Source organism: Trachurus trachurus (assembly GCF_905171665.1).
Source record: "Trachurus trachurus genome assembly, chromosome: 2".
In the NCBI taxonomy this organism is placed as follows: domain Eukaryota; kingdom Metazoa; phylum Chordata; class Actinopteri; order Carangiformes; family Carangidae; genus Trachurus; species Trachurus trachurus.
Window position 1 is genome coordinate 6,695,345 of NC_139914.1, and position 19,605 is coordinate 6,714,949.

Here is a 19,605-nt window from a genome sequence, read left to right on the forward strand (position 1 = left end):
TTCACCCGCCGTGCCGAGCAGTCCATAACAGATGACATACACAATTCAATAACCATTATGTATGTTATATCAGATCAGATAAACACAGACACACTCTCTGTCCTCTAATTGTGCAGAGGCTGGAACTCTACCCTTGTGTCCCTCTCAGAGAACATACAAACAGCAATTGCTTGTTGATGGGAGACCAGGTTGTATGGAAAACTACAGTAAAGGGCCTTCAAATCCGCCCCCTATTCACGGTGTGGCTGACGAGCTCTCACTGAGCTTTCATGGTATTATTCAGCAGAGAGGTATCAAAAAGAATGCTCCTTCTTGCTAATTATTTTCATGGGCCACTTAGTTTTTAGACCTTGATCTGAATGCCTTCATGTATGAATGTGAACTGAGCTGAGCTGGGCTCAACTGAGCGTCTGCTGCTGCTATACGAGCTTTATTTACTCTCTATTTGTAATAGCATTTTAATCTGAACAGAGCAACACTTAATGCCACATAAAAAAGGATGGCAATGGCATAATTCCCAACTGTCTCTTTACATTGCTCTTGAAAAACAGATGCAAGCCATACAGTATGTATGTGTGAGAACATCAAGTTGAGCAGAATCAAATGCAATTTAAAAGCATTTATTTTCACATTTGTTAAAGCAGAAAATAAAAGGACTCAGGGTCAGCCACAGTGTGGTTGCCCCGGAGCTGAAACGTTGTGCTGGTCAATTGTAACACATCTAAAAATGAAAAAAGAGGCGATGAAATACTCATGTTGCACTTCCTCTGATGAAACAGCCATCAGAGGAATGATCAATTACCTCAATATACAATATTTTTCTTTGCTAGGGGCAAGTGACGTATAAAATGAACGTTTGATTTTTTTTTTTTACGTTTTAATCAGCAGTAGAACAAGAAGCCCATTGCTTTAAGCAAGAGGACAGAATTATCATTTTCATCCTTTCTTTTCAGCCCCACTGTCATCGTGCCATGTCTGGAGGTGATCCTCTGAGGGCCCATCCAGCCTAGAAAGATGAACCTGATGTGTTTTAGATAGCTTTTAGAGAGATGTGGATAGAGGATGGAAATTGCATGCCAGGGGAAGCAAAATGAGCAATTTTTCCTCCCATTTCCCCTCCTCTCTTCATCGGATCTGTGCTTACTCATTCATGAAAGCTTTGTTGTGACATTCCATACGTTGGTGAGGAGATGAAAAATAACATAAAATCCAGTTGGCAGAGGAAAACAAGACGTAGTCTAGATTATTGTATAAGCTAATGCATTTACAAGATAATGGCACAAAGAGACACTACTCAGAGCTTATCAAACCATGATCAACACAGCAAATCTTAACTCACATTTTGACTGGTGTTTCAAGTGTCTTCTGTTGAGATATTAAGGTTATTCAATAGACTCCTTTGTGTCCACAAGGGCTTTAAAGTATTTTTTATACATGTATATACAGCAGCAACCATGGACACAGCCTATTTGCATACAGTATGAGTGCATACATGGATACGCTCAGTAGGATTCCTGACAGTGTTTGCACCAGATTCTCCCCTCTGTGCCAGATGTGGGACCTTAAATAGAACAACTACATCAAGGGATTAATAGTAAGTGAAGTCAAGGGGTGCTTCATTAACACCTCTTCATTTGTCATTACCCACCAGACATGAGTCCGGGGGCGACTTATTATTTACAGGTGATCTTATACATACTGTATATCTCTTTGTGCGTCTAGTAAAAGATGGGCCTGGTGCACTTCATTAGAACAATTCACACTGACACACAGGGCCTAAAATGACTCCCTACTTGCTGTCATTGGAAATGAGACAATAGCATCACCTCTTTTTTTAAGTCCAGCAATGCAATTCTGAACTATTTTAAAATGTGTTTATCAATATAACATGATAGAACAACCGTCAGTGATGATAATAATAAGATGCAAAGTGAGATTTATGACTAAGTAAAATAATGAGTTTTTAATATGTTGAACTTTTGCTGGAGAAACATTACGAGACAGGTATTAAACCAGTCATAGACAATAAAAGCCATACACAATAATAATATTGCAACAGACATGCCTCTTTAACATTGATATTTTTCACATCCCTTTGTTGCTCTTACTTTTTAAATCTTTTCTATTTTAGTTTCATTTAGGCAATTTCAGCAACACTCGTGCAACTGTTACAGTAAATTAATTTATATAATTTCCCATGATTACCTTTTTTGTCGAGTACTCAAGCATGTAATATGTTGTGAGAGCTTTGATATTTAAGACCAGCATTAGTAAGTATATACAGTTTGATTTGGTTCAGTTACATGCATTGCTGAAGCCCTTGAGCTCTGGCATCATCCATATTCAAACATAACAATTCCAGTAATAAGCCAATCCCTTGGCTAATGTTGGTTATAATTGTATGCAGCTAAGATATCCTTTGCATCACAGCTGAAGGGGTCACTGATGTGCCCTCCCCTCAGCCAGAGCGTGGCTCTGTTTCCCCCCTGCTGGACCAGACCCGCAGAGACTGGCTCTCAACAGGGTTCTTGATTTATGGGCCACTTTACAAGGAGGGCCTGGGGACGCAGCACTCCTTGTCCTCCGATATTGAATCTCGGCTGCCTAGCATGGAGATGCGGGTCGTCTGTTATTGTGTGAAAGCTTATTTGCATTGTGCCGTTAAGCTCTCAGTGGTAACTACAACATGTCTGCTCACCTTAGCGGCCAAGTTTATTTTTGCTTGCAGTGCTGTTTGGTTCGGTCCTACAAGGGACATTTTCAGAAAAAAAGTTGCAGTGGAGACAAATAGCTTTGCATTGAGTGTGTGTATGTAATGTGTGTATATATGTTTGCGATGTGGTTATGGATCTCTGAATATATATATATATAATGCATAACCAACTTGTTTTCTAAGTGCTGTTTGCTCACCTGTCCCTGTGGGAAGCATGCTTTTGTCTAAGCTCGGTCTAAATTTCAGCATGAATCAGCCTGCTCTGATCCAATTCAACAGATATTTCAGTCAAATAATTTAAAGGGCACTTCCTGCAAATCGATCTTGTTCATTGAAAGATTAAATACAGTTACTTAAAAAGCAGCATACAACCTTAGCATACAAAGTCAGACAAATAGTCTGTTGTACAATTACAATTTCAGTCATATTACTGTATCATTTTACAGAAAATGCTTTTTCATCCAGATGTTATTGTTGTTATTGACTTATTTGTACATTTGTTCTGCTTTTGGCTCAATTTGATTCTTCCTTGGTCTATTAGATGAAAAAAAAATAGCAGCCTTAATGATTACAGTTGCTGCAGGGTAGGCATTTATTAACTTGTGTTAATAATCTGACAATCCTCTTTCATCCCCCCTTAAATCAGCCCACAGTTCTGCAGCTTAGACAGACAGTATTCAGTTGAAATGATTTGGCAAACTACAGAATCTGCCAGGGCAGTATTGCTCATTTTTGAAGGCTTTTACTTTTCACATTTCTATCATTTGAGAACATTTATGTCAGACATTTTATTGGTTGCTGCTCATGTCTCTTTAATCTCTGAAAAGCTGCTGTCCTACTTCTTTTAAACACCAACAAAAAAAAGACACCCAATGAAATCTTTTCCTACCGGTATACTATAAAATATGCAGTGTTTTTTTTTTCCTGACTTTCTTAAAGTCAGAGGTCCTTGAAGAGCTCAGACTTTGATGCTCTCCAATGAATAGCATTAGCATACTGTAGAGTAGGCTAGAGACTCGGCTGTTCAGCAGCAGATCAGTCTCAGTGTCACAGATTTAAATTTTAGGTGTTGAGTAAAAATGTGTGTTAGAGGTTGTGTTTGAGGGAGATAAAGAGAGAAATGCTTCAGCCTGTGAATATCTCATTGTTGCCACTGGAAGTCTCTACCTCGGCTTGATGAATTTTCATTTCAGTTAGCAGTGGGAATGTCTCTCTGAAGTGCACCTATTGCTGCTATAGATAGCTTATGTTAGACTTCAGATAACCCTGCAACATCAAGTTTTACAAGTGTCATTCGGCAGCTACTGTAGCGTGCTTCCTCTTGAGGTGAATCTTATTTCAGACCTTGACTCGGACCGTGTTTGAGTTTGATTGACATCAGCCGTACAGATCAAGCTGGGGAGAGAAAAAGAATGCGCTTGAGTTTAACTGGCTTTCTGGATTCTGTTACTGAAGTAACTTTGAGAAGGAGTGAATCCAACTCAATCGACACAGTTCTTCTCTGTGCATACTACTGTAGATGTTGGAGGAACCAGTATTTTTTAATTTTTTTTTACCTGAACACAAGTGTGGTGTGGCTGTTTTAATAGTCTGAAGGGAGTGGCTCAACTTGAAAATGTTAGTATTAAAATCTGCACGGCCTTTAATGTGTTTTATGGTCTGAGAATTTATTGTAGATATGAACAAAAACTAATAAAGGGGCCATTTTAGAGCAGCATCTTCAGTACTAATTTAGCAGTGTGTGAATCATGGCTGTGCTATTTTGCTATAAATTCTTATCCATCACAGTGAATTTCAAACTTTTAGACAGTTTGAATTGCAGCTTTGTTTCCATAACAGCTGTGGAGCGAACAAACAGCTATTTGACACACCTAATAATTGTCTGTTTTGAAAAATCAACATCTATTAACACTGGGAAATTTACTATGCAGTTGCTACAAATTGGTTTAATCTTTTAAATCACATCAACACATTTTAATGGAAAGTTATGAAGACTGTCAGCTCAGTGAAAGTCAGATGTTAATCACTATCATGTGAAAATACTTTACACAAGAATTCAGTTCAACAACACTGTATTCCCCAGTCATTTTCTTCTCTGCATGTTCCCGTGCCCTGCTGCCTCACCGTCTCATGATACTCCCTCTCATGTCTTCTCGTGCTCTCTTCTTTTCCCCTGTTCTAGCACTTATTCATCCACTCTTCCCCTTTCACCTTTTCCTCTCAGTGATTCCAGCAGGCTCTCCCTCAGTCCTCTCACCACTGGCCTGGAATATCCAAAGAGAGAGCTCCGTTCATTTAATGTCATCCTTATTTCCCTGACAGCCAGGCAGGATAAAGAATCTAGTTAGCAGGCAGCTCAGGGAAAGGGACTTAGAATTGGACGTGACTGCAAAGACAGTTTGTATGTGTGTGCGCGTTTGTGTGTGTCCACAGAATTCACTCAAAGTGTAGTGGCTAACAGTTCCCAAGACCAAAAATAAAAAATATAAATTATACATTATACATTCTGTGTGCCATATTTCACCTACTGAAAGTGGTTTCTGTCACTTCCACTGGCTTTATAACAGTGGAGGTCAAATGGAAAAAGCTAAGAGCCCAGTTAAATTTTAAGGCTAGCTGTTTATTTGGCCATTTGTTGAGTTCAACATTCCTCATTCCCATGGTACAGGGATTGTATGAAGATTTAATAGATGTTGGGGAAAATATAGCATCACAACAACCAAAGATTTTTTTTTTTTAAACCCAGAGGCAGTTAGCTTAGTGTAAAACTCTGAGAACTGTCACTTCTGAATAGAAGAAACCCTTACGTTAGATAAAATGCATGCCATTCTGACTGGCAGGGGATGTGAATTCACACTGGCAGCTGGCAATGATAGTATTGCTTTCATGTGTTCCTTGCTAACTCATTTACATCTTTGGAAGTTATAATGATGACTGTGCAACTTGTGCTGAACTGCCGAAGTTGTTCAGTGGGAAGTTGAAGAGGAGTGCACTGCAGTATATTATAATTACCGTTTGACCTGAACAGGCACACAGCTGCCATCGAGAACACTCAGGTCATGTGTCCTCAGTATTGTCTCTCAGAATTTGGGAATTTAGCCAATCTGAGTTTGTCTGATTATGATATATATGTATTGATTCATTGTCAGATCGAGCTCCCAAATGAATGACATTAAAATGATTAGTATTTCTCCACCACGATCATATTCATGCAGTTACGAATAAGGCTTTCAAACTGCATTTAAACTATGCTGTAGAGCAAGAGCAATATGTTTGAATAGAAGTTTTTTGGCCTGATTAGTAATAATTTTCACATTATTTATGCACAACCAATTCTAACTAGATGGTTAAGTAACATTTCAAACCACAGTGGCAACTCAGACATCTGTAATTTTACAATCGATGACACAAGGATTTCCAGTCTGCTGTTTTATTCTCACAACACAAATACAAATTAGCAATCAGATGTGTCTGCACACAGTTTGTGTCTTTAATTGTTTCTTATTCATCTGTGAATTGTGTTCTGGATGATTTACACAGTCTATTTTCTCACTGTTTCTGGGGAGGAAATGGACTGTGCATATTTTTACACTAACGCGGAATCAACATTTATTTGCAGACAATTGCAGTGTTAAACGTTTAGAGATGTTGATTATGTTCAAGAAGCGACCTCTTCTCTCCTCCCCTCTCACTTCCTCCATGCATGTCAAGAACATGGAGGTTTTTGGTTGCAGGGTTATTAGATAATCTGAAATGGAATAATTCAGTGAGGAGAGCACAGACTCGTGTGGGTGTATGTGTGCGTCAGCCAAGGGTGCAAGGGCTTGAAGAGTATTCCTCACAAATAGAAATGTTAATAACTCACCGAGCACAGTACCAATTTTCTGACTGGAGGTAGGAGGAAGGGTGCAGAGGGGTGACATGGGGGAGAGGTGGGGGAGTAATCACTGGGACAGAGAGGGTATCTGTTCATACTGAATCTCCAAGTGTCGCAGTTCTGATGATTTTCTTTTTTCATTTTCAATCTGGATTTGCGATTCAATGGATGTAACTTATACTTAAGAGCTGGGATCAGAATTTGTCATCATGCGGGCTGCAGCCTGGATTTCTAAGACATTCAAATAAAACTGCTCTTCCATAATAAAAATACATTAAGAAAAATAAAATGAATAGTATCATCAGTTTTACACCTCGGCTCAATTCCATCAAAACTTCGGGCCACAGAACTGAAATGTTTTCCAAATGAGCAGGAGAGGTGTTGATACTAAACGGATGTCTGATATTGCTGCTTGCTGTCAGTTCCCACTGGTATCTGGTGTGAGTAACATCCTAAAAAGATATGAACAGTCATCTAGAAAACATCAGATATGAGCGGTTGTTCAGGATTGAGCAGGAGGGTCCTCGGTGTGAACAGCCCGAGAAAATGTGTGACAGAGAAAGAGAGACTTGAACCGAGAGATCCGTATAAATCATCATCTTAATATCCATCTGCCAAGCTTCAGTAAAGCAGTAAAGCCGCACTCGTCGATCGCTGAAATTGTTTGTGTGAGTGCGAGAGGGAGATGCATTCCTCAGGGCTAATTCTGAGCCCCAAGAGTGTTGAGAGAGTGCCCCATTTCTCTGGCTGAACCCTCCTCGAAAGTAATTGAATTTTGGATGAATCTGCCGAGGAGGAAACACTGTCAGGGCGGAGAGAAAGTGGATGCGTGAGGAAAAAAAAAACAATCAAAGAATGAGAGGCAGGTGACAGCACCTCTTGGATGAGCTTCTCTTTAAAGAATGGCACACTGAGATGCTTGGCAGGATAAGCTTTCATTGTGGAGTTTCTAAGGGAGGGCTGTTTTTTTTCTGTATGATTTCATACTTTTTGGACATCCAGTATCCATTCATTTGTTGAAGAGGGATAACTCTTCTTTCTTTTTTTTCTGCTCTATTGTGTCCCTGATCATATCTCTTGACAGTTAGACAGCTGCACTGAATCTTTCACTTATCACTAGCTAATAACCATGTGCCAAAAAGTAAGACGATAGTGACAATAATACATTGACACCCTTTTCATGATTACTGATAACAAATTGAGTGTTCCACCTCGATAAGCCCTTGAGTTGCTTGTCTCTTCAAACAGGTGGCCATCCTGTTAAATAGACTGCATCAGCATCAGGAGCACAAAATGAGAGATAAACCATTATCATTTACTGTTTTTGTGGTAACACTTCAGTAATCTGGTAGAATAGGGACAACAATGAGGTCTTGTTCAGATTTATTCCTACAAGCCCCCTCTGGTCCATTTGGAGAGCGCTCCTTCCTTCCTTTTCTCGCCAGCTTACTCTCAGCTAATTAAAAGACGCGGGTTATCAGTAAAGTCAGTTGTCAAATAACAGACTGATCTAACTGTAGATGATTTTCCGTTTTAAGTCCAGGGACTTGGATATGTTGCCCAAGAGCACCACAGCAACAAAGGTCAATAGACAAGAACATTTATTTCATAAATCAGCTGATTGTCCTGTAAAAATACAGACAGTTGCTGTGGTAAAGGTCTAGAAAGTGGCTTTCAGTTAAGTTGGTTCACATGAACCAAAGAACCAGACTGAAATTGAAAGCAGTCATTGTGGACTGGACACAAAGCAAAAGCATAAAGTACAGTCTCAAAAGGAACCATACTGCAAATAGAGGCCACACTGACATGTGGCGGGCAATAATGGATAACAAAAGCAAGAATGCCTGCATCATTCCTGTGAGCACTGGTTGTTGGATGAGCTCAGCACCTTTAAATGGCTGCTTTGATGTTCTCAACAGACGACCTGGCACCTGTGTGTACAGCAGATATGAGAAAGACCTTGCTGAGAGTGAATGTGAAGCTGGCTGCGAACTTAAAAAAATGTCCCTAGCATTGAGGCTGATAGCTTTACTGAAATATTTGACACATCACTCTTACATTAAAACTCCTTACCCACCACCAAACAGCCAGCATCGTCCCTCTATGAAAGTCTGCAGCAGCTGCCGGCCACAGAGATTACCAACCTGCGGCACCCAGCTGCATCATTCTGAGGTGCTGCAAGATGCTCGAGGTCCAGCATGTCAAGGATTCTCAACAATACTCCACTGAGTCCTCACACCTTAAAAATAACAGTACCTATGTCTGAATGTTGCTTAACAAGCTCCGCAGTCCTGAGTACTATCTTATGTAACTGGATTCTGGACAGTTCTGGACATGCTCCCAGTCAGTTCTGTACATGTGCTGTACTCTGAGCTCCAGGTTTCCTCAAACTTTTACAGAGGTATTCGAAAGTATCTTGACTGGCCACATGACAAACTGGCACCACTCACATGGGACTGAGAATCAGGAGTGGATGTTCCACCCAGAATATCATCATTATTGAATAACTGCCCAGCACTGGTGAGATGGGATGAATGCACAGAGCCCTCACAACAGTTAAGGACAGTCTAGTTCAGCCTGAGTCTGCTCATCCCGCTGTTCATCTGGCAGGACATGCACAGGAATCTGCTGGCTCTGCGGCAGCGTCTTCCCTCAGGCTTGAAGATCCCTCAACACCACTCTGCCCTCCCAACCCCCACCACACAACTACTGAGGGCTTAAATCTCACTTACACCTGTCTAATGGCACCATGAGCTGATTGACACAAACTGAAAAGGCATCAATTTTGTTGAACCAATTTCAACAAATATTTTCAATCAAGAAAATGTGAACAATTTCCTTGTTCCAGCATGTTAGTTGTGAGGATTTGCTGATTTCCATAGTCCATTTGTGATAATTCACTGAGTTGTCTTTGGGTTTTGGGATGTGGATCATTGTGGTGTCTGAGCACCAGGCAGTATTTTTTGCATTATGCCACAATGTACATTTATAGTGATGAATCACAATGCCATTGCACAAGAAAAATTTCTTTGCACTAGCCTGGTGCATTGATAGTCATTAGACAGCTGAAAAGTGGCACATCATTTGTATGTAATTTGATATGTAACATAATACAATGCATTAGTTTACTTTTTTGATTTCCTATTTTGGTTGTATTGTTACCATTCGAAAGTACACTCTTCCTCTAATCTATGCCTGTGAAAATGATATGATATTTATGATTAACCTTGAGAGGAGAATGGCCAGTGTGGTCAGTGTCCTTGGAAACGGTTTTGTGAAACCCCACTTCTGCAGCATTATCCTGCTCAACAACATCATAGCAAAACTAGACGTCATGTTGTCATGCATGTTTATTTGATATATTTTTGTTCCTTGCACATGTGCTGGACCAGCATAGGATCAGTGTATCTATTAGTTGTAATTGCTCATTTATCCCAAAAACACAAAAGAGAGAGACATAAAAGAAAAAGAAATAGCACACTTTTAACCTTTTTAGTGATAATTGCTATTGGCTTTGATGTCTAGTAGTCCAGGATATCACTGTGAGCTGGAGGGATACCAGAGCAGAACTGGTGATGCAGTGCCTTCCTCAGTGTTCAAACCAAAGGGAGAGACCACAGCTTTGTTGCAGAGTTTGCACCCAACATGGAAAAGTAATTAAAAAGATAAGATTTTTGTGCGGTGCCGTGTAGCTTTTCTGAGGTGGCATTGGTTGCAGGAAGCAAGGGCTGACGACAATAGTCCTTTTGACAAGGAGAACATGACAATGTCGCCATCTTTGGCTGCTGGCCAGTTTCGCATGCCTCTGTGAGTGTCTCAAGGGTTATTGTGGCTTTTCAGGGTTTCCCCTCAAAGCTTTTCTGATGCAGCTTTGTGGAATCTATGTGAAGCATCATTGTCGTGACCGAAATGCCAATGGAAGAGTCCGTGTAGTCGACATTGGCATATTTTCAAGCCACGACTAGAATGGCACTTCTGCCTCTAGCAAGGAGCTCAATTATTAGCCAAACAAAAAGAAGATTTATACAGTTTTATTCTGGGGTTCAATGTGTTCAGTGTATCACTGAGAAATGTTATTAGCTGCAGGCAAAACCTGAGTAATCACTGTACATTTAAATCAACCCTAAGACTAATTTTATATTATGAAGTTTGACTTCAGTGAGCTTTTCTCCTGCCATGGTTTATCCTCAGCTCTGATTGGCATGTGAGTTTTTGTGTTCCTCAGATAGTGCACATGGTTGTCATACTGCAGCATTTTTGTTTGTCTTATTACTTACTATAGCTCCATTTAATTTCTCCAGTCACTAGGAAATGGCTTCGCCTTGTTGTTGCAACATTCAGTTAATGTTTACTCCAAGTCTGAATGAATTATATAAAACTTGCTTTACCACAAAAGAGGAATTAGCAACAACAAATATGAACAATCAAGAATGAAGTATTTGGGGAGTTATGCATTTTGGTTGTCAGGCTGTGTTTCAGGGTGACATCAACATTGAAATACCTGTGCTGGGGATTCTTTTATGCTTTCAGCACACAAACTACAGTAGAGGGGGTCGCAGGCGGTTGGAGTTGATTGTGAGCCATCATTTAGTTTTAGGTGGAGTTTTCTGTCAATATGTGAAATAATATCTAAACCATCAGAACGATATCAAAGGTCAACTTGTCAAAATCAATTATCTGGATCCCTTTAAAAGAAACAGGTGTCCAACTACAAAGTAGCAAACAACCCAGTAGACTGAGATACTCATGTTTTGTGTATGAAGTGAGATGATTTGCATTGTGAAGGAAAAACCCCTGCACAGCAAGTCAAGGATGTCTGTAGGTTGTAGGCGGACATTTTTCCCTGTCAATGATCAAGTGACAACTTGAAGAATCTGAATAGACTGAAGACTGAAGACATGACTGTAATCTCAGAGGATTCCCAAAATACGAATGCCTGGTAAAGCCTCAAAAACAGAGAGACCAGGCTGCACTTCACTGAAACATACAAAAAGAAGTCAGAGAATACTGGAACAGACTTCTCTGCACTGATGAAATAAATATCAGCCACCGTATGAAAATGATGGAAAGAAAAAAAAAGAGCAGCAGACAAAGCCAACACCTTGTCTGTCAAACATGGTGATTGATTCAGATAATTCTATGTGCTCAGATCAGACCAAAATCCATCAAAACTCATTGGGCAAAATTTCATAATTTAGCAGGACTTCAAACCTAAACATACAGCCAAAGCATCTAGACAGCTTCCTAGATTTGAGAATGTCCTTGCCTGGCAGAGTCAGTCTCCTGATCTCAGTCTGAATGGGCTCTATTCTGCTTGATGAAGGACAGACCAAAGGTAGAGAGACTTGGCCTGGAGAGCATCAGCAGGGAAGATGGAAAGCTTTTAGTGATGTCCATGGGTGGATGACCTAGACGACCACTCTTTAAAGATATACAGTAATCTTTGGCACATCTTCACTGCAAATTCTGGGAAGGTATTGGTCAGGGTAAAGGCTGATTTCAGTGGGGCCCACTGTGTGACTGGGCTTGTGAGCAGCAGAACATACTCTTGCATTCATGCACTGTCAAACTGTACATATAAAAATAATATGTGTGTAATAGTCTTATTAATAATAGCAGCAATGATGGCAACATGTCATGTTGGTTGTGAAAGACGTTGGATTAGTGTTGTCGCAGCAAATTCAGGTTTGCCTTGATAGAAATGCATCTTGACATTTGTATCATCAACAGCCTCGCCCTCATTATACAGTAAATCCCTGAAGAGACACTGGTATAAATAAAACAGGCAGACAAATGCTTCAGAGAACAGGATTTGCGCATAGAGGTGCCTGATTTTTTTCCATGTGACCTTCGGGCTTGTAAAAGTTCTTATTATTGGCTCAGAAACTGCAGAGATTTTTTATATATATATTTTCAGGCTTCGAACAAGCATCTTCTGCCAAAATCATTATTTCTTCTTTTTTTGATGTTTCGGATGGTTCCAGCGTATTCACATCTTGCCTAGGTGCAAAGTAATAATGCAAGCTTTTGTTTTCTTGTAGGACTGGTGAAAAATGAAAGCTCCCATTCCACTTCTGATCCTGCTTCATGCCGTTGTGGTCCATTGCCTGAAAGTGGTGTCAAAGAGAGGCTCAGGTAAGTCTTGTCTTTTTATTGCAACTACTGTATAACTTCTGTTATCATGAAAGCCAATTCTGAAAACTGTAAAAGTTTCTATTATAGTCTGGGTATCCAAAATATTTACAACAGCTACCTTAATTAGTACAGACATTTGATTCCCTGGTACCTGCCAAGATTTCAAGGCTTTCTGTTTTCTACTTTGCTAAGAGCACAAATCATATTAAGTTCACAGCGAAGGAATCACATGGCCCTTGAACAGCTGGATTACAACCAGTTGCAGTGAAAACCAGAGCTGTCCTGTCTTTTAACAGCATGAAGTCCACAACGTCTCAGAGATTCAATTTGAAATGCAGTGAGTGATGATGGAATATGTCATCATTGATCTTTGCTGATCTGTTGCATGGTACAGTTTTTTAAATTCATTGTAGAAAATTACAAGACATCTGATTTGTTTATTCCAGAAGGGTTTGCAACATGCTGCTTAATGACATAACAAGATAACCTACATCTCCATTTCTACACACATACTGACATTAAGTTGGCCTTACAAATTATCTGCTGTATCTTCACTATTTGGTGTAAATTTCCTTTTTAAAAATGTAGACTTAGCCTGGTTATTTAGTTGTGACATTTGTGACAAAAGCACAATATTGGTAAACAGCCAGAAAATGGGTTGAAGACTTCTGGGTTTACTGGGACTGTGTTAGTGCATGGAGGCAAAGAGCTGATGATACCGGTTCAGTGACACGAATTACCATCCCCATGCTTGAATTGCCCCCCTAGGTGCAAGGGCAAGTGAGTGAAAACAAATGAATGAGGATTGTAGTGAATTACTTTATGGATCCATTTATCACTTTGCATCTAAGAACGCAACTGTGGTCTTTGTTAGTATGTCTGTTAAACACGGCCGTTGCACCAGTCCCGCATGTCTCTGCGGACTGAATGATAATTTCTACAGGCATGTGGATGTAAGATCGTGGAACATCTACATTGGCTAGGGAAGTCTTTTGCCAGTCTGTTTTTTCACTACCCAGAGGCTGCTTGCGTCTGGGTTTTTACCCATGCATATTAGACACAGGTGCAGGAATGGCCCACGGCTCATCAAAGGGCTTTCTGCTTTTCCAGCAGAAGTCCCTATGGGCTATCTCCTCGGATGCTTCACGAGCCATTGCCTGGAGCAAGGATTTGAAACGTGTCCACTGATAAATGAATACCCCATTCGAGCCAGACCCCTGTCCTTTGTTCTTTCTCTTTTAGATTGTACAGCTTTATTAGAAACCATGCTGGTTGCAAGTTAGAGCAGCATTGTAAAAGGGGATTCTGTGCAATGAAATCCAGTTTGAAATTGCATTGCTTTGATTTTTATAGAATGGAAAAAACAGTGGGGGTGGAAGGTGAGTATCGTGGCGTCGTCGCAGGTTTATTTTCAAAGAAACATTTTTCTGTAGTTCTGGATTACAGTTTGTCACCACCTGCACTATATGAGAATTAAAGCTTTGGTTGACTGGTGCAGCTGTTAAGCTTTCCCTTGTAGTAGGCCTGTTCGATTAATGGGTTTTTAAATCGTAATTGTGATTATTATTTAGGACGATGTTAAAAACATAAATCGTAAAATCAATGTTTTACTCTTAACTAGGGTAATAACGGTACAGCCCCCGTTCATGTATCTGGGCTGCGCTGGGTTACCATAGTGACTTCTGCCCCCTTCCTCTCACGCTCTCCACACACTGTAAACAAACATGTCGGCGTTTGCTAAGGCCAGCGAGGATTTTGCACACAAACAGCACACATAAAATAGTTTGTCATTTCACAAAAAAAAACGTAATCGTAATCAGAAAATGTTTTTTGAGAGAAGAAAGTCTGGATTTTATTTTGGAACAAAATCAAACAGCCCTACCATTGTAATATTTGTATTTTCTATATCAGAGCCAAATTGTCCCTTGTTCTTTTTCAATATTGTCTGGAGAACTATGGGGATCCTGTTGAAATTGCTGCTCAAAACTCTGTCAATATGCAGTGCTGTTTGTTTGTACCTTTTCTTAAAAGAATTTCACTATAAAATATCAAACCTAGGACTCGGAATGTCAGCCCATTAATAGAAATGTAATGACTTGATTGACTCCCTTTGGGACAATGAATCTACTATCTCACTTGCATCCCCTTTCACTGGGCTGACATACACACACACAAATAAACACATTCAAATTCTGGAAACCCTTGCACACTGCAGCATGTGCCCTGCTATTATCTGTAGATGATTAAATTCAAAACACTCTCTTTGAGTAATGCTTTGTCTGCACTTGTACTCGGGGGGTGGAACGGTGCAAAAACATACAATGTATATCTGCCGTACTAATCCTCAGCATGCATATGTAGGGGAACGTATCCATTTGTCCTCTGCTGTGGTTCCTCTTTGTTAGAATGCTGATATGGCCTGAATGGTTGGGCGAACAGAATAATTACACATATTTCTGCTTAATGCAGCACATCAAGTTAGATGTTAGAAGTAAAACCGCACACTTGGAAGCTCTTACATGCTGTATATTATCAGTTGATGATGGTCAAACCATAATACGTGATTCATCCCAGGGGTTAATTTCTATTTGAAGTTTCTTGTTGCTGCATTGCTTTCTCATAAGGCTATCGTCTGTTTCAAAATTGGTGTTTCTGATCAGTTTCTGACATTTCTGTACAATAAGAGTCCTTTTTGATATTGTTTGAGTTGATATAAACTAAATCTGGAGCTTGAAGAGTTTTCCTCTCTTGTAAACTACTATAGTGGCATTGTATAGTATATCCGTGTCACCTCATAGCTGTATGTGTGGCAAGCCATCTCATTGATGAAAACAAAAGAGTACATAGTTTGAATTTTACAGGTTACAGTCAGAATTACAACCCTAGATGCTTGTAAATCAGTGTTGTCGGTTGTTTGTGCTCAGAATGCACATCACAACTTTGCAGATATGAGGGACAGAGCAATGTGCTTGTGGCCTTCCCAGTGGAAAAATCCACCCTCCAAAATGGCCTTCATTAAAACACTTGATAATGGTGTGCTTGTTTTTGAAGAGCACCGCTGGCATTGGAAGGGAATACTTTATGGTTGGAGGTCTGCATATCCCACCTCTGGGCAAAGATTGAGCATCCATCGCAAAATTATTAAAGAATAGGAAATCTGTCTGTTCCATTCTCTGGTGAAATCAAAATTAGACATTGCTTTGGTTGTTAGTGATTCTAGGACAAGCTCTAGCTTTGTTGGTCTCTTTCTATCTCAGTTTTTATCCTTGGTCATTTAAAAAAAAAGAAAGAAAAGGTCCTGCTCTCTGAAAATGGGCTGTGGTGCTGTTATTGTCTTAAACACACAATAAGCTCCCTTGTTGGCCACTTGTACCGTACTATACAATAGATGCTTGGAAGAGCCATGTGAGAAATCCCTGCATGTGCCCGTTCGGTTACTTGGCAGTGAGCTAAATGGAGCAGAATCCTCTTTCTGTGCACCACAGAGCTGCATTTTGTTTGATATGAAATAGAAACTTGAGTTCATGTAAGGTCTCACTTTAAACTCTCTAAAGTAATAACTATGCATTTATTCTTTTTTCATCTCTGAACATGGATTACAATCAGAGTGAGAAGGATCTTTGGAGGGTACTGAAAATGACTTTTGGCAGACCTGCATGCATAGTAAAAATAAAAACGGCCTGTGCATGTATTGAAAGACTGACAAAAAGTCTGAACATTACCTAAATACTTAAGTCGTTTTCAAAAATACTTCACTAGCATCACCATCCAGCTGCATTACCTTGGAACTCTGTGTCTACTTATCTTTGATATTCAGATGTGCACAGTGCAGCTACTTCTTCCTCCTGAGCATCAGGAGTTTCTGTTATCCACAGTGATTTACTGTGATACCTCTTGCCTTGGAGCACTTTTACAGCATGTCTATTGATGACGCACATGGTGTCTTGAGGAGTGGACCTGCTGTCTTTTTGTCACAGTGACCACAAGGCCAGCTTTTAAGCTCTTCACTGTAACTGCTTTCTTCTGTGAGAAACACTTGATCATTTTTCTCTCAGTCCCAGCTTGATGAATATTACTGATTATTTGATTTGTAAGAAATGAGAAAAAAAACATTTTTTATGTTGCATATTAACACAGCAGCTAGGAAACTCTTCTAAAAAATGGGCTGTCAAACATCTTTATTGATCATGGATGACTTCTAATGAGGCAAAGCAGGGGCAGCGTTGCTGTCAGCCACGGCCACCGGACACTGCAGAGACAATAACTCAATCTTTTCACAACAGTCATGTCAGTTTCAAAAACAAGCAGCTTTTCTGCCCACCAGCTGGTTGCCTCAGCATTTATAGTTTAGTGGCTGAAGTGCAAAAAAAAAAAAAATCATATTCAGTTAAAGTCACCCCTTAACAAAACTGTTAACTTATTTCCCCCTGGTGAACACTGATGACAGTTGTAGATTCATGATCATGTTCTGTGACATTGATTGAGACAGATTTGGCCTGTCCCCTCCCCTCTGCTGTACAGTCATTAGTCCCCATTTCTTCACCAGACATTGATGAGTCCCCAGACAAATGATGCTTACCTTTCCACAGTCTCCCAGTAATTCCAGCGATATATTACCCATAACACTCACTCGCTGTGAATGCATCATTCTGTTACTCATGCATATGTAAAAAGCAAGGTCTTCGACATTTGTTCCCATTTGGAAATGGAATAGAGAATCCCCTCTGCTTCCAGTTTCTATTAAGGATGGTCCGAGGGCCCAGGTTGTCACTCTGATGAAGAGCAGCTGTAAATAAAACACGCCACCACAACAAGACCTTGGTTCCCATTATAGTGCAGCTGCTCATCATCCATCTCTCCCCATGTATTTATCTACTGACACTATAGTAGGACCACAGCATACCTTTTTCCCTTGCTTTGCAGACTTCCCTCTGTTCTAACAGGAGGAAGAATCAAGGACATCCTGACAGTCAATTAAATTTACAGTCTTCACACCCATCGCAATGCACAACTCTCGGAGGATGTCAACATTAATACGTCAGTTATAGGATGGAATCTTCCCCTCGCATTAATGGGGCTACTCGCAGTTTGGCCAATAACGAGGCCCCTCTTAATTGCACAAGACAGTGATTCCTAACAGGGGACGTCAGCGCACTGCACAAATTCAATTATAGCAAGCCACTTGACTTTGTAATTGATATTAAAGGACGTTGAATATGGCAGGAAGCTGTCAGCAAGAACTTTGAGGGAGAGAGGGGGCACAGCACTGGTGACCCTTTCTAATATGTCAGTTACACATGACAACTACTGAATGTCAGGTGATTCTCAAAAGAGGTAAAACTCACAGTTTCAGTGATTACAGTTTGAGATGGAAATGCTCAAAATAAAGTGTAGAAATGTTTCTAAAACAAGTCCAGGAAACTTCAGCTAAGATTGAAAACTGAATCATCAGTGGCACACATCTGTGCATACCTTCGGTTCATCTTTTCTTGGTCAATACCACATACTTGACCACAAATGTGGAATGATTTCCTCACAGACATGATATTAGATATGTAATGGCTTGCCACTTGGAGTTGTTTCCTCTCCCGCTGCTCAGAGAGAGAAACAACTCAACAAGTGTACCAGATAGGCCTCAGGGTTACTATGGATATGTGTTACTGGTTGGAGGCGCATGGCACAGCCTTCCGTGGGAGATGGATGACAATCAGTCACCTGATTTATGAGCTGAATGGTGTCTCTGTGGTCTGTTTCCTGACCTGTAATAATGTTACAACACCACTGCAATTTAGAAAAAAATGCCCAGAAAGGATAGAGAGGGCTACAGCTCTGTGAAGATGCAGTGTGTCGCTGCAGGTTGAGGTGTTCAAAGCTGAAGTGAACTGTCAGTGCCTCTGTATGTGGATCAAAGATGTATCCGTGGAAAAATGTCACCCAGAGGCGTATGGAGCCCCTAGGATGATTGGATTTGGGTTTAGTGAAATCCAGATTTAGGAAATAGGGTGGAAGTGGGGGTGGAGCTAAGAGGGTCAGACATTTGTCAATCAAGCAGATTTGCCCACCAACTCATTCACCATTACCACTCCTTAATCTCACAATGAAACGGTCATCTTAAGCATCGGTAGAAACAGGTGAAATAAATTGATAGCTGCATACAGAGCTCAATAGCTGAACTTGATCATAAGACACTCAAAAGCAAAGGCATCAGCCATGAAGGTTGTTGTACTTACTCTTTATAAGAGGCATCGCAATTAACAACTGTCTTTGGTTGATACTGGGTTCACATATCTGTCTTCAAGTATGTCCATGTTGAGGTGACATGTTAATGAGAAGCTACGTTGTCAGAGCTGTAGATGTAGTACTGATAATATGATAGAGTAGAAAATGGTGATAACTGTAGGTAAATTCACATGTAGTAATAAGTGTAAAGTCTAAAGTAATACTAAGGTTATACTGTGATTAAGGACTGGTATTATTATGAGGGTCTTTTTGTATCATAGTTTTGCTTTTTCTTCCGTTAAGAAAATAAGTGAATATGTGATGCACATGGAAAGTTTCAGAAAATGTCAGTAATGAGGAGGACAAATAGTTGATATAAGTTGATAAGATCTATCTGCCATGTAGCAATTCAAATTACAGGAAATTCCAAATATTATTTTCTGAGAAAGTGTAGCAGATTTTTTTCTCCCAATTATTATTATTACATTATTATCATTATCATCTCCCTATGTTATTCTCAGTCCAAGTAATGGGCAAAAGATTAAAACCATCTTGACATTTAGTACCTGCTGAGAATGAAGGAACCTATGTGCAAAGAAATGCAGCTGTAATTCAATTAAGCTTCAGCGTCTTTATATATAGTTCTTTAATGTGATTAGCT

At 40.0% G+C, this 19,605-nt stretch overlaps 1 protein-coding gene across 1 annotated transcript in view; it reads left to right on the top strand.

Annotated features, from left to right (window-relative positions):
* Window positions 1-12,643: 12,643 nt before the first annotated feature.
* Window positions 12,644-19,605, top strand: part of LOC310997178 (interleukin-1 receptor accessory protein-like 1) — a gene marked incomplete at its 5' end in the record, with an annotated part of 194,573 nt that continues 187,611 nt past the window's right edge. Inside the window, one exon of the mRNA XM_083986841.1 lies at window positions 12,644-12,725. Within this exon, the coding sequence (XP_083842967.1) occupies window positions 12,644-12,725 (82 nt within the window). The remainder of the gene's footprint in view (window positions 12,726-19,605) is intronic.